A 14550-nucleotide genomic window follows, 5' to 3' on the forward strand; every position below is an offset into this window, starting at 1 on the left:
AACTTTCTTCCCCACTTCTTTGCTTCCCCTTTAGGTTTTGGCCATACTGAACTCAATGGGTGTCATGTTTGCAATTGCTCTTATTAAAGCCACAGTGGACTCATATGCTGTCATGTGTGACTAGCTTTCTACAAGCTAACCTGTAATTCTCTATTGCTTTCAATATGAAGTATAGCCACCAGAACATTGGTTATGGTTCTCTTAAGTCCTGAAAGATGTTCTGGTGAGGAAAAGAAAATACAGTCTGAAGCAGACATGCTGTAACCGCATCCTGGTGTAAAGTTAATAGTAAGAAGGTTTAGGGACCATTTTTTCTGTGCTCTGAGGTGGGACCCTGTACCTGCTCTAAAGTGACATCTGCAGGTATAAAGACTATGTCAGAAGAATAGAATTGTGAAAAAGAACCAAATTGAATGAGCTGTTTTACAACGCTGACTGGCACACATCTCTAAATAGACTTTGTTGTTGTTCAGTCACTAAGTCCGACTCTTTGCAGCCCCACGGACTGCAGCACGCCAGGCTCCCCTGTCCTTCACTATCTCCCAGAGTGTGCTCAAATTCATGTCCATTGAGTCGGTGATGCCATCCAACCATCTCATCCTCTGCCACTCTCTTCTCCTCTTGCCTCCAATCTTTCCCAGCATCAGGATCTTTTCCAAATAGACTCTGTGTTCACGCAAGTATGTAAATTTGTCCTAAGTTACATTCAAGTAAGTGTGTGGCTCTACTTAGAGGTGTCCCTGGGGTAACTCATGTATAGGCTACTGTCTGGGAGCTCTTCTCCAAGCCTTCACGTGAATGTTCTGTGTGTGGTTGCCTACCCAGGAATCCAGACGGACAGTGTGCTCTCTGCCAGGCTTCAGATAATAAGGATCTACATTCGAGAGGATGGCCGTCTGGTTATTGAATTCAAGACCCATGCCAAATTCAGAGGTAATATCAGTGCTGTTCTTTTCCTCAAGTTTTTTTTTTAATTATTATTATTACTAAGAAATGTTTAAACATAGAGAAAAGTTGAGAGAATAGGACAATGAAGAACAAAGCCAACAATTGTTAGCATTTTGCTATGTGCATGTATGCACACACACACACACACACACACACACACACACATATTCCCATTTTTTTGATTTGAAGATAATTGTAGGCATTTGAAGATAATTGTAGCCATCATGCCATGTTACCCTAAACACAGTAAGCCCCTACATACGAACCTTTCAAGATGCAAACGTGTGTCTAGTTCCAGCAAGAAACCAAAACTTAAACCATCAATATCAGGCATGAGTGACATTGCTACTTGCCCTCTGTCTCCTATTGCTGACGATCCTTTAGATCTATCGTCTCCCATCTCCTCTCTCTCCTCCAATCAGTAATTCTTTTTGCCTGTTGACTTGATGCCAGCCGTTTTACTGTACTGCTGTACTTTCCAAGGTACTGTACTGTAAGAATAAAAATGTTTTCTATGTTTTGTGTTTGCGTTTTATGTGCTATTTGTGTGGGAAGTATTATAAACCTATTACAGTACAATACTATGTAGCCGATTATCATGTTAGTTGCATACCTAGGCTGACTCCGTTGGACTTAGGAACAAACTGGACTTACGATCACAGTTTTGAAAGAGAACTCATTCGTATGCAGGGGCTTACTGTACTTCAGTAGACACCTCCTGAAACAAGGACCTTCTCTTACACATCACAATAGCATTACTGTGGCCGAGCTATTTCACACCAATCTAATAACATCTAGTTTCTATTCGTGTTCCCTCCATTTGTGTCCCGCAAATGTCTTTCATACCTATTTTTATATTTGTTTATATTTGCTTTGCATCTGTTTATATGAAACAAAAGTGAATCCTATCAGGATCCATACATTCCATTTTGGCTGTTATACCTCTTTAGTCTCTTTTAATATAGAATGAGCCACCCTAGTGGCTCAGTTGGTAAAGACTCTCCCTGCAGTGCAGGAGACTTGGGAGGATTCCCTGGAGAAGGAAATGGCAACCCACTCCAGTACTCTTGCCTGGAGAATTCCATCAACAGAGGACCCAGGCAGGCTACAGTCTGTGAGATCACAGAGTCAGACACAACTGACTTTTTTTTACTTTTTTATTTTTTCGATACAGAATAGTTTCCCTACTTTTATTTATTCATGACACTAAATGACTGTACTTTAAAAGAGTGGAGGTGTCTTACTGAGTAACCCTTACCTTTTTAAGGATGTTTACAATTGCCTCCTTCCGCAAAGGACTTGAGTGGTCCTAATGAGATTTTTAAAATCTGAAATTGATATTTCTATTTATGAACTCCTGAGATCTTTCTGCCTCCAAGAAACATGTTGGTTATAGTTCAGAGCTAAGTGTGTTCAATGTTCATTGTCACATAAGTACTGATATTGTTGTGAATATGCTCATTAGTGCCATTTCTACAAGGCACATTCATTATTATTTATAAATATATGTAACCCTAACAATGATCATGAGTAGGGTGATGGACTGAGGTAAGAGGCCATGCTGTCCCACCCAGTGTGGGATATATTCTCAGAACCCGGTGGGTAGGTATAACCTTGATTTTTTTATAGAAGAATATTAATTCAGTTTCAAGGCTTTTATAGGGGATTGACCACAAGCAAACTTACAAATAAGTGTCTGTGTGTTTCCCCTTGAAATAGGACAGTTTGTGATGGAGCACCACACCCTCCCTGATGTGAAATCATTCATACTGACTCCAGACCACCTCGGAGGAATTGAATTTGACCTGCAGCTCCTATGGAGTGCTCAGACTTTCGATTCTCCTTATCAACTCTGGCGAGCTACAAGCTCTTATAACAGGTGAGTACAGGATGGAGTTCAGGGGTAAATCTGATACATTTTCTGTTTCTTTAAGGGCTTTTCTTCAAAAGCTAGAAGAAAACTTTTAAAACTTTTCTATTTTAAAAGTGGGATAGACAGAAGTAGCCATCTGGCAACTAGAGAAACAGATGTAGCTCAGATCAGTTTCTGATGTATAAATTGGACAGGGATCACCCTTATTTCAAGAGTAAGAATAGGCAGGATGCACATCAATTTTTCTCACATCACATTAGCCAGAACTTAGTCACATGGCACATCTACCTGCAAAGGAAGCTGGGAAATGTGTCCAACTAATATCTTAGTACAATAAAGAAATTTCATTCCAGTGATCACAACCAGGACAAAATCCAGGATCATTAGTTATCAGGTCCAGATGTCACCCCTTACAATTCAATGTCCTGTAAAATAAACAACAAGATTTAGTCTTCTCCTACACCCGATATAGAGGTAGAATGAGATTGGAATAAATACAGTCAGCTATTCCATTTGTAAAAGGAAAGAATAGGACAAACAAAATGAAAACTTTTACCATTAAAAGAATAATGGAACCTATAGTAAATATTGTTAGCCCCATTTTGTAGGTCATGAAATTAGTACCCATCTTTAGCATGAAAATCTTATTATTTGCAATTAAAAAGTGACAAATTGTCTTAAGAATAATTTTTTAAAATTTTATTTTAGTTACAAATGTTTGGTCTTATATCAGATTTTTCTTGTACATCCTGATTCCTTTGAAATCAATATATAACAAAATAACCTTTATTGTGTTTCCTAGAACCTCATGAGATTGTGCGTGTACTTATCCCAATTTATAGACATGGAAATGGTCCTCTTTAAATCCTTTGCTGACTCCCCACTACTTACCAAATGAAGTCCAGCTCTTTGAGCAGGACCAATATCCTTCCCTCTGAGCCTTGCCTCAAACCCAGCCTTCTAACCACGTGTGCTCCCAACCTCTGAATCCACCAGCCCATCCATACCTCTTTGCTTTTATAATCTGCCTACCCTTCTTGTTCCTTTCCTCCTGCACATCTCAAACTTCTCTGAGCTCCAGCTCAGATATCAACCCTTCCAAGAAACCTTGGCTGACTCTCCATGCTGTGTTAGAATCTCCTCCTCCTGATTCGCGTGTTGTTCTAGCTTTTACTGTAACACAGCTCAGCATATTATAATGCTCTGAGACCCATTTCCATTAGATTGTGAGCTTCTCAAGGGTAAGCCCCAGAATTGCATGTTTTAGCACACAGTAGTTCCTGAATAAGCATCCTTTATGAGCTAACATTTGCGGTAAGGAGATTAAATCCGTAGGTAAATGACAAAGCAAAGAATAACACCAAGCGTTCTGTGCTGTGTACACCATGAGCCATGCCGAGCACTCAGACCACAGCTGCTTAGGGTTGGGAGACCATAGCAGCTGGGAAACTGACCAAGGCTTTTCGGGGAGGCTGAGCAACTAATGGGAGACTTCTAGTTTTCAGAAAAGAGGGGCAAAGAACCACAGGATTAAAAACCTACCTCCAGACTGTGTTGGGCATGTTTGTAGGAATAGTCAGGAAATTGACCTAACTCATATTCAGGGGTGGGAAACGTAGGACTACAGCCTGGGGAGACCATGCTGTTTGTCTTGCATTCATTTGTTCAATAGATATTTACTGAACTTTTACTAAGAATACATCGGTGGACAAAATAAAAATCTCTGCACCCACAGGCAGACATAATGAATGAGTACAGTATCACATGTTAGACGGTGATGTTGTGTTGTTGTTGAGTTGCTAAGGCTTGTCCGACTCAGCACTATGGAAAAATAAAAGGTGGAGAGCAGGGTAAGGGGAATCAGGAGTGGAGGGCATCGTAATTTGTTGGTTAGGAAGTTCAGCCTAGGCCTCATTAAGAAGGTACATTTGAGCAAAGACTTGAAGGAAACAAGGGAGCTCACTGTGCAGATTATCTGGGGGAAGGGGTTCCTGGCAAAGTTCCAGAGTTTGACAAAATTTTGGTGGCTGGAATGGAGTGGATGAAGAGGGGAACAAGAGACAGGGTCGGGCTGCTGTGGAGCCTTGAAGGCCAGTGTGAGGACTTTTTCACTCTAGTGCAACAGGAGCCACTACAGGTTCGAGGGGAGGAACAACAGGATCTGGCCTTTTTGTTTTTGTTTTAATTGGAATATAGTAGTTTTACAATGTTGGATTAGTTTCTGCTGTACAGCAAAGTGAACCAGCCACACTTATACATATATCCCTTCTTCCTTGGATTTCCTTCCCATTTAACCCATCTCCCCCACTTAAAAATGGGTTTAACCCATTTCCCATCTGCCACAGAACACTGAGTAGAGTTCCCTGAGCTATACAGTAGGTTCTCATTAGTTATCTATTTTATATGTAGTATCAGTAGTATATATATATCAATCCCAATCTCCCAATTCATCCCATCCCATCCCTATCTTCCCTTGTTATCCATATATTTATTTTCTACATCTGTGTCTCTATTTCTACTTTGCAATGGCCTGACTTTTGGAAAGCAGGAGTCAGGCATGGACAGTTCTGCCTAATTAAGTATTCCTATTAAGAGCTACTATTCACATTACACAGGTCAATTTTTGTGTAAGTCAAAGATAGTATACAAGATCTCATTTCCGGCTGGTTCCAGCTTTGGAGGAAGACAAGAATTGAGTGAAAAAACTGCAGACATGTAGACCTACAGGCATACAAACTTCCAGGGCACAAAGGGGCTTAGAAACCAAGCCCTGAAAGTTTGCCTGGTTTGTCTAAAATTGTACAGCCATGGCAGAAGCAAAGCAATGGCAGAGTTAGGCTGTCTCCCCATTTCCAGCCTGGGCCATCTCACTAAACTGACCCCAGGCTGTGTCCTGAAAGTTGTATTTACTTATTTATTTATTAAGTGTAAGTGTTAGTCACTTAGTCGTGTCCAACTCTTTGCGACCCCGTGGACTGTAGCCTGCTGGGCTCCTCTGCCCATGGAATTCTTCAGGCAAGAATACTGGAGTGGGTAACCAATCTCTTCTCCAGGGAATCTTCCTGACCCAGGGACCGAACCCAGGTCTCCTGCATTGCAGGCAGATTCTTTACCGCCTGAGTCACCAGGGAAGTTGGCTATTTATTTATTTACTAAATCTTTGCTATCACTTTACTAACAAACAGACACAAATAGTGCCGAAGAAATGGTCAAAGAAGGAACATGGAGAAAGTGAGGACTAATCACAAATCATGCTAGTTAGAATTAAGATTCACAGCCCTGAGCTCTTCATTCAATAGGTGGCAGCCTCCCAAGGCCCTTGAAGAATCTTCCTGCCACTTCTGGCTGTCTGGCTGCCTTTCAGGCAGCCTGCCAGGGTCTGGGCTGCTGGATGACAAGTGTGGGAAATGAAGTAGGTGAGGGCTACCAAGGCTCTGTACTCTCAGGGTCACGACCTACAGAATCTCATGCCTCACTGTAAACATAGAAATTCCCAGCAAGTCATCTCCCATGAAAAGTGATCCTGTTCTTCAACTTCGTTTAAAGGATGAGAGTTTGGGAGAGAAGTCCTGAAACTGAATGCTAATGAAGTGGGGGTGGCAGCCGTCTCTGGAGTGGGGTTAGCTAACCCGCAGACCTTCACTACCTTTTCAATCAGAGCAGCAGCAGCTGCTGACTCGGTCACATCTCAGTAAACAAAGTTTTTGCTGTCCAGAACGTGTAACAGGGTGTCAGTCAGCAAGAAACACTCAACAGACGTTGTCAAGTCAGTTTCACGGGGGTGTAAAAAAGGATGTGGCCAGGTCTGTTTTGCCCTCATTGGAGCCTTTTAGATTTTTATCAACAGTGTGCCTTTCTCAGCATTTCTCATGGAAAGGGCTTGAATAAATGAAAAGAACTCTATTTAACACCTCTGGCTAGTACTCTGAAGTGTGTTAGAACAATCACAAGTGTGATGAATTCCTGAAAATCGTGTCTGCAGACTCCTGAAGTTCTTGGTTGGATGCTGAGCACAAGTATCATCTGAAAACTTGTCTACTGAAGTCAGGGTATTTCTGGATAAGTAAGTAATATCTAAATCCATCTCTCTAACCGCAATCTGCCTGCCTGTTTCCAGGAAGGATTACTCCGGGGAGTACACCATCTACCTGATCCCTTGCACAGTGCAACCCACGCAGCCATGGGCGGACCCAGGAGAAAAGCCTCTGGCCTGCACCGCACACGCCCCAGAGAGGTAGGGAGAGAGGATTGATCCTCACTATTTGTGAACTTACCTACTCACTGACATTTATTTGTGACCCCGAATCCAATTTTCGTGGTGCTATCCTGATCATTCCCTGACCGGCAGAGTGATGAAATAGCGGTCATCTGAGCCAGATTCCCAGCTCAGACTTCTCATCCTGTGAACAAGTGTCCCTTTTACAGTCCATTTGCTGCCAGGTTTTTCAAATTTTTGTCCCTCGCATTGGTGGTTTTGCTGTTTAAAATGGCTCCCCAGCAGAGCGCCGAAGGGCTCTCTCGTTTCCTGCATACAAGAAGGCGGTGATGAGCCAAATGGAGTGTTAGATGAGCTTCATTCCATCATGAACTTCAGGAATCAACAGTATATATCAAGTAAGGTGTCTTTAGACAGAAACACGCATAAAACAGAGTTAGGTATTGATCACTGATGAAAATGTTGAGAGCAGAGGCTGCAGGAACTTGACCCCTGATTTCCCCCCAGGGGCAGCTGTTCACAATTCATTCATTCCATGTTCATTGCAGCTTTATAGAATGTAACTACCATGAATAATAAGAATCAAACTGTCCATCAGCCCATCCCCACCTCTGACCTGAGCCTGTCCTCATTGTGCCGATGTTCATTCATTTGGCTGGTATTTATTCAGCTCTTATGGTGTCCTTGGCTCTAGTCTCAGCATGGAGACTCTAGCAGAGGACTTAAAGTCACTGCTGCTCTCAAGCAGTTCCTATAGAATAGTGCCACCTTTCTAGGAGCTGAGCAGAGTGACTGGAAAACGTTTCAGAGAGAAGGCATTGCAAACAGAATCTGACATTTATCATTAAGAGAAGATGAATTGGAAAGTGACTTTCAAATTAAGAGTCTGAGACTTGACCATTGGATTTGGCCACGCAGAATTCGTCCATAATCTTGATACAGGTTAGGTTCAGTGGACTGAGGAGGATGAGGCCTGATTAGAGTGGGTTCAAGAGAGAGAGGCAAGAACATGGAGATAAAAGGGACAAAGCGATGCTGCAGGAGTTTTGTTATAAAAGGTTTCAGATAGAGGAGCATTAGTGGAGATGAAGGATCGAAGGAGGTTTTGTGTGTGTGTGTTTTAGGTGCAAAATATTTCAGGATGTTTGTGTGCTGGTGAGAATAGCCCTATTGGTCTGTTGGGGGAAACAGACAATGCAGTGGAAGAGGGAAGATGTGCAGAGCTGAGTCCTCGAGTGGAACAGGGGACAGACCAGCCATGCGGGGACGGGCCAGCCTTAGCCAGAAGCACAGACACTTCATCTACTCAGAAAGGAAGGCAGGCACAGTCTATGCATACAGGTGAAGGGAGAATTAGGAGGTTGGGAGGGTAAGGATGACCAAGGAGACCTCTGATTGAGTCTGTTTTCTCCATGAAATGAGAAGTCAAGCACAGCTGGAAGTAAGGACCAGTGAGGTTTGAGAAGAGAGGAGGAAGTGAAATAGAGTCATCTCTGAGAGTGGAAAGTAAGTATGGTAGAGAGTTACTGACAGCAGGTCAGCAGTGCTGAGAGCCCTATTGAAATTTTTTTTTTTTCCAAAAAACATTTACTTATTAATTTGTTGGCTACATTGGGTCATAGTTGCAGCTCAGGGGATCTTTCATTTCAGAGCACGGACTTCTCTCTAGTTGTGGCATGTGGACTTAGTTGCCTGGAGTAACGTAGGATTCCCCGACCAGGGATCAAACCTGCGTCCCCTGCATTGGGAGGCAGATTCTTAACCACTGGACCACCAGGGAAGTCCCTGAATTGTCTTTAAATTACCATTAAATTACTTATTAATGTAAGATGACTAGTATGTGTTTAAAGCACATACAATTTGATCAATTTTGACATATATGTACTTGTGAAATATCACCACAATTAAGATGGTGGTGATGTCCATTTTCTTTAAAAGTTTCCTCATGATCCTTTGGTATCCCCCCTCCCATCTCCTCCCCACACCCAACCCCCTTGGTATCTACTGATCCTTCTGTCGTTACAGATTAGCTTGCAATTTATACTAATTTATATAAGTGGCATCATACAATACGAATTCTTTTTCTCTGACTTCTCTTGTTCGACATGGTTATTTTGTCTCAGTCATGGTGGTTGTGTTATCAGTAGCTTGTTCCTGTTGCTGCTGAGCTGTATGCCATGGTGTGCACACACTATAGTTCATTTATCAAATCAGTTCGTTGATGGACATTTAGATTATTTCCAGTTTGGGCTGTTATAAATAAAGTTGCTATAAGCTTACATAGATAAGCCTTTCTATGGACACATGCTCCCTGTTTTCTTGTGTAAATGCCTAGGAGTGGAGTGGCTGGATTTTATGGTATGTTTAACTTCTTAGGAAACTGGCACACTGTTTTCCAAAGTGTTTATAAATGTGTAACTGTGTGTGTATCCCCACCATGAGTGTGTCAGTTTTCCAGGTCTTCTGCATCCTGGTAAATGTGGCTGCAGAGAGCCTGGTGTGGTTGAAGAATTAATGAGTGGGATTAAAAGAGGTGAGCTGGAAAGATAAGAAGTGGTAGGTAGAGAGTGAGACGTGTGAAAGCAAGGTTTTATGGAGGAGGTGCCTAGTAGGATGGTGGAGCATGGATAGCTACAGTGGAGAGGAGCACATGCTCTTTGGAGTTGAAGACATCAAGGAACTGAGAAGTTAGTGGGGTGGATATTTCATCCATTGAAATCATTGAGACTGAGGGGAGGAATGATACAGGAGAGCCTGTAGTCAGTCAAGTGTGGGAGGGACGATGACCAGAAAAATAGTGGCTGGCTGCAGTAAGGAAGAACAGAGGGCAAACTGTCTGAGAGATATGCTGGGGAATTTTTTATTCATGTAATCAATTTTTATTTTATTTATTTACTTCTTACTTTCTCCTTTTGGCTGTGCTGGAAGGCCCGTAGAATCTTAGTTCCCCAGCTAGTGCCCCCTGCACTGGAAGCACAGAGGCTTAAGTACTGGACCACCAGGGAAGTCCCTGTGATAAATTTTTTAAAAATTATGAAATGTTTTAATACCCAGAAGACCAAACATGGATATATAAAACCTCAAGAACATTACCTAGTAAGAATTATAACTGCAATGAATGGGGTATCCCTTGCACTATGATCCTGATGCTAAGTGAATAATAGTAAATACCAGTGGTATTAGTGTCTGTGTATGGAGTGCAAGGAGATCCAACCAGTCCATTCTAAAGGAGATCAGCCCTGGGATTTCTTTGGAAGGAATGATGCTAAAGCTGAAACTCCAGTACTTTGGCCACCTCATGCGAAGAGTTGACTCATTGGAAAAGACTCTGATGCTGGGAGGGATTAGGGGCAAGAGGAGAAGGGGACGACAGAGGATGAGATGGCTGGATGGCATCACTGACTCGATGGACATGAGTCTGAGTGAACTCCGGGAGCTGGTGATGAACAGGGAGGCCTGGCATGCTGCGATTCATGGGGTCGCAAAGAGTCCGACACGACTGAGCGACTGATCTGATCTGATGGAGTGCAGACTATGTGCTGGGCTCTGTACTAAGTTCTTTTTAAAATTTATTTATTGATTTATTTTAATTTGAGGCTAATTACTTTACAACATTGTAAGTTCAAGACTCATTACAGTGATCGCCCTCAAGATTGTTTACTGTATTTCCACTTAATAACTAATGGAACTGGGAGTCAGAAAAAAAAAAAAAAGAAAACATTCCTGGTACCTTTTAAATACCTTCAATGCACCTTTCAGTTGTACTCTCCCCTAAGAGTGCACTAAGAGTACACTAAGCTCTCCACTAAGTTAACCACTAGCCTGGTATTTGTACTTATCATCCCTTGTTTTGGGTTTCGCTTGTGGCTCAGATGGCAAAGTGTCTGCCTGCAATGCAGAAGACCCGGGTTCAATCCCTGGGTCAGGAAGATCCCCCGGAGAAGGAAATGGCAACCCACTCCAGTAGTCTTGCCTGGAAAATCCTATGGACAGAGGAGCCTGGTAGACTACAGTCCATGGGGTCGCAAACAGTTGGACATGACTGGGCGACTTCACTTATCCCTTGTTTTGGCTTATGGTTCACCTCATATTTAGGTCTTCCCTATAGCTCAAACAGTAAAGAATCTGCCTGCAATGCAGGAGACCTGGATTCTATCCCTGGGTCAGGAAGATCCTCTGGAGAAGGGAATGGCAATCCACTCCAGTATTCTTGCCTGGAGAATCCCACGGACAGAGGAGCCTGGTGGGCTACAGTCCGTGGGATAGCAAAGAGTAGGACACGACTGAGCAACTAACACTACTACTACCTACCTCATATTTACTTCTACCTGGTTTTGCATATTTTTGAACTTTATATAAAATTTTCAGACTGCGTGAATTCTCTCTGTGGCTTTTTTTTACCTCTCAGTGAATCGTTCGTTGATTCATAAGTGAAATCAGCACAAATGTTGATCCATGTAGCTGCTGTTTGTCTTTCACTGCGTTAAGGTAGTCTCCATAGGAATTGCCCCCGATTTATTTGACCACTCTGGTTTATAATCCCAGATTATCTCTGTTACTCCATGTGTCTTGATGTGTCTCTCTTAGTTAACATGTGTGAGAAGTTTCTCCAGGGTAGGTGCTGGATTTTTTTTTTTTTTTTGAGAAGAGAGGAATGATGGTTTGAAATGGCAAAAAGGAGCAAAAAAATCATTAGCCCCACTTCTAGTCCCGGAGTTGGTGAATGTGGAAGTCTGCAGGTGAAGAGTATTGTTGGGTATACTGAGGCATTGGGGTTGGATGTCCTTGTCTTACATCAGGGAGATCCTTACCTGTGGGTTCCCCATTATTCCCAGGGTGAGCCTCCTTAGGCCTAACTGTACATTTGATCATCTCCACATCTTTTGATATGGCTTAGTATGTATGCAATAGGACTCCAAGACATACACAAATATCTAGTCTGACTCAGGAAATTCAGACTTAATTCAAAAGAATTGTGTCTCCTGTTATGCCCATTTTTGTGAGGTCATTATAACCTTATAAATTATGATTATCATCATCTCAATCTGATTATTCATCCTTTTTAATCAGTAAGTATTTATCCCATATCTTATGGCCTGGCACTGTGTAGATTCTGGTAATACTAGTATCAACCTATTTCCCTGAGTCAGGTAAATGAAGTCTTGGTACAATGAATAGTTATATCAAAGCTGTTAAAACAGGGTCAGCCCTGCTTTGTGTGGGTTTCTCCTGTACCCCAAACTCCTTCCACACCTCAGCCCTCTCAAATCTCTGCCCAGAGCAGTTCAATTAAAAGTAAGGAATGGTCAGACAGACTAGTTGGAAGAATAAAGCATTGAAATTACCACTTGTGCATTGTTCAGTCATTGTTCAGTCACTAAGTCGAGTCTGATTCTTTGCTACTCCATTAACGGCAGTATACCAGGCTTTCCTGTCCTTCACTATCTCCCAGAGTTTGTTCAAACTTGTGTCCATTCAGTCAGCGATGCCATCCAACCACCTCATCCTCTTGTGCATTGTTCTTTAACAAATATATGTGTTAGGAACTTGGCTAGCATCAAAGGTACAGTGGTGAGCGGATAGATGTGGGCTTTGACTCTATGGAAATTGTAATGGGTGAATCAGACTTTGATCACACATTTAAATAGAATAGCAAGCCACAATAAGTACTATGAAAAAAAAAAAACAAAACTGCACAGTGGATTGAGAGCAAATAATAAGAGATCTGACCCAGCCTGGGAGGGAAGAGAAAGAAGGTAAGCTTCCTAGAAAAAGTAGTGTTTGAGATCTGAACAGTAAGAGTTCTCTAGGCAACGGGTGGTAGCACACAAGGAGGGAGCATTCCAGTAGAAGGTTTGTCAAGGTCAAAGTCAGAAAACTAAATTCTTTACCACTAATCTCAATTTGAACCTCAGGGCATTCCAGAATGAGAGGGCCAGGAAAAGCAGAGTATAGAAGAGTCTAAAGACCAATTAGATTATTCCTGCTCCAAAGGGCTGATGAACCTCATAAGAACTTGAACTAAATGAAGTCTCTCGCCTGTCAGTTCAGTTCAGTTCAGTCTCTCAGTTGCGTCCCATTCTCCAACCCCATGACTGCAGCATGCAGGCCTCTGTCCATCACCAGCTCCCAGAGCTTACTCAAACTCATGTCCATTGAGTCAGTGATGCCATCCAACCATCTCATCCTCTGTCGTCCCCTTCTCCTCCTGCCTTCAATCTTCCCCAGCATCAGGGTCTTTTCAAATGAGTCAGTTCTTCGTGTCAGGTGGCCACAGTATTGGAGTTTCAGCTTCAGTGTCAGTCCTTCCAATGAATATTCAGGACTCCTTTAGGATGTCCTGAATATGATATTATTCCTGATCTCCTTTAGGATGGACTGGTTGGATCTCCTTACAGTCCAAGGGACTCTCAAGAGTCTTCTCCAACACCACAGTTCAGAAGCATCAATTCTTCGCCTCTTGCCTTATACCCATCTCTGTATTCACCAAATGTTTTAGCACCTACAGCAAAATGCAGGGTGGGAACAGGAGGGCAGCCCAAAGGACTGATGAAAAATCAATCCTACTCTCAAGGAGCTCTTGTTTTTCTGCATTTAGATTCCTGATACCCATCGCATTCCAGCAGACCAACCGCCCTGTCCCTGTTGTGTATTCGCTCAATACTGAATTTCAGCTCTGCAACAATGAGAAGGTGTTCCTAATGGACCCCAACACTTCTGATATGTCACTGGCAGAAATGGATTACAAAGGAGCCTTCTCGAAAGGTAAGTGTTCCCTTCACCCAAAGACAGGGACTCAAATGGACTTGAGAAGCTATTGGATAGGTCTCCTAGCATCTCTGCCTGTCGGCTTTCAGTCAGCTCTCCAGGGAAGAGTCCCCTAGGGCTGGTTCCAGGGCAGCCAGGGTTTAGTCAAGGAATAGACTCATATTCTTCCTTCAGGTTATTTCAAAATAAGATCATATTCTTTGTGCTATAATGGTCAGCGATGTGATGAGTGTGAAAGTGCTGATGAGTAGTAAGAACACAGGGGCTTCCAGCCAAATTCTAATGCATTGTCTAACTTTGGGTGAATTGCTTCATCTCTCGGTTCCTGAGATTGCAATATGACTGCCTGCTGCTGCTGCTGCTAAGTCACTTCAGTCATGTCCGACTCTGTGTGACCCCATAGACGGCAGCCCATCAGGCTCCCCCGTCCCTGGGATTCTCAAGGCAAGAACACTGGAGTGAGTTGCCATTTCCTTCTCCAATACAAGAAAGTGAAGAGTGAAAGTGAAGTCACTCAGTCGTGTCCGAGTCTTAGTGACCCCATGGACTGCAGCCCACCAGGCTCCTCCGCCCATGGGATTTTCCAGGCAAGAGTACTGGAGTGGGGTGCCATTGCCTTCTCCATATGACTGCCTACCAGCCTCAAAACTACACCAAATGTCCATGTCTTCTTCAGCAGGCTTTCTCTACTTGAAATGGTTCCTTTGCCCTCTCCCTGCTCCAGACACAGCTTCCTTGACTTTCT

At 42.8% G+C, this 14550-nt stretch overlaps 1 protein-coding gene across 3 annotated transcripts in view; it reads left to right on the top strand.

The window, feature by feature from the left end:
• The window catches only part of FRAS1 (Fraser extracellular matrix complex subunit 1), a 535024-nt gene that overhangs the window by 505863 nt on the left and 14611 nt on the right, over window positions 1-14550 (top strand). For all 3 annotated transcript variants that reach the window (XM_027544845.1, XM_027544843.1, XM_027544844.1), the window contains 4 exons: window positions 826-933; window positions 2668-2827; window positions 6939-7055; window positions 13636-13802. In XM_027544845.1, coding sequence (XP_027400646.1) covers window positions 826-933; window positions 2668-2827; window positions 6939-7055; window positions 13636-13802 — 552 coding nt within the window. The remainder of the gene's footprint in view (window positions 1-825; window positions 934-2667; window positions 2828-6938; window positions 7056-13635; window positions 13803-14550) is intronic.

This window comes from Bos indicus x Bos taurus, chromosome 6 (assembly GCF_003369695.1).
Source record: "Bos indicus x Bos taurus breed Angus x Brahman F1 hybrid chromosome 6, Bos_hybrid_MaternalHap_v2.0, whole genome shotgun sequence".
Lineage (NCBI taxonomy): Eukaryota > Metazoa > Chordata > Mammalia > Artiodactyla > Bovidae > Bos > Bos indicus x Bos taurus.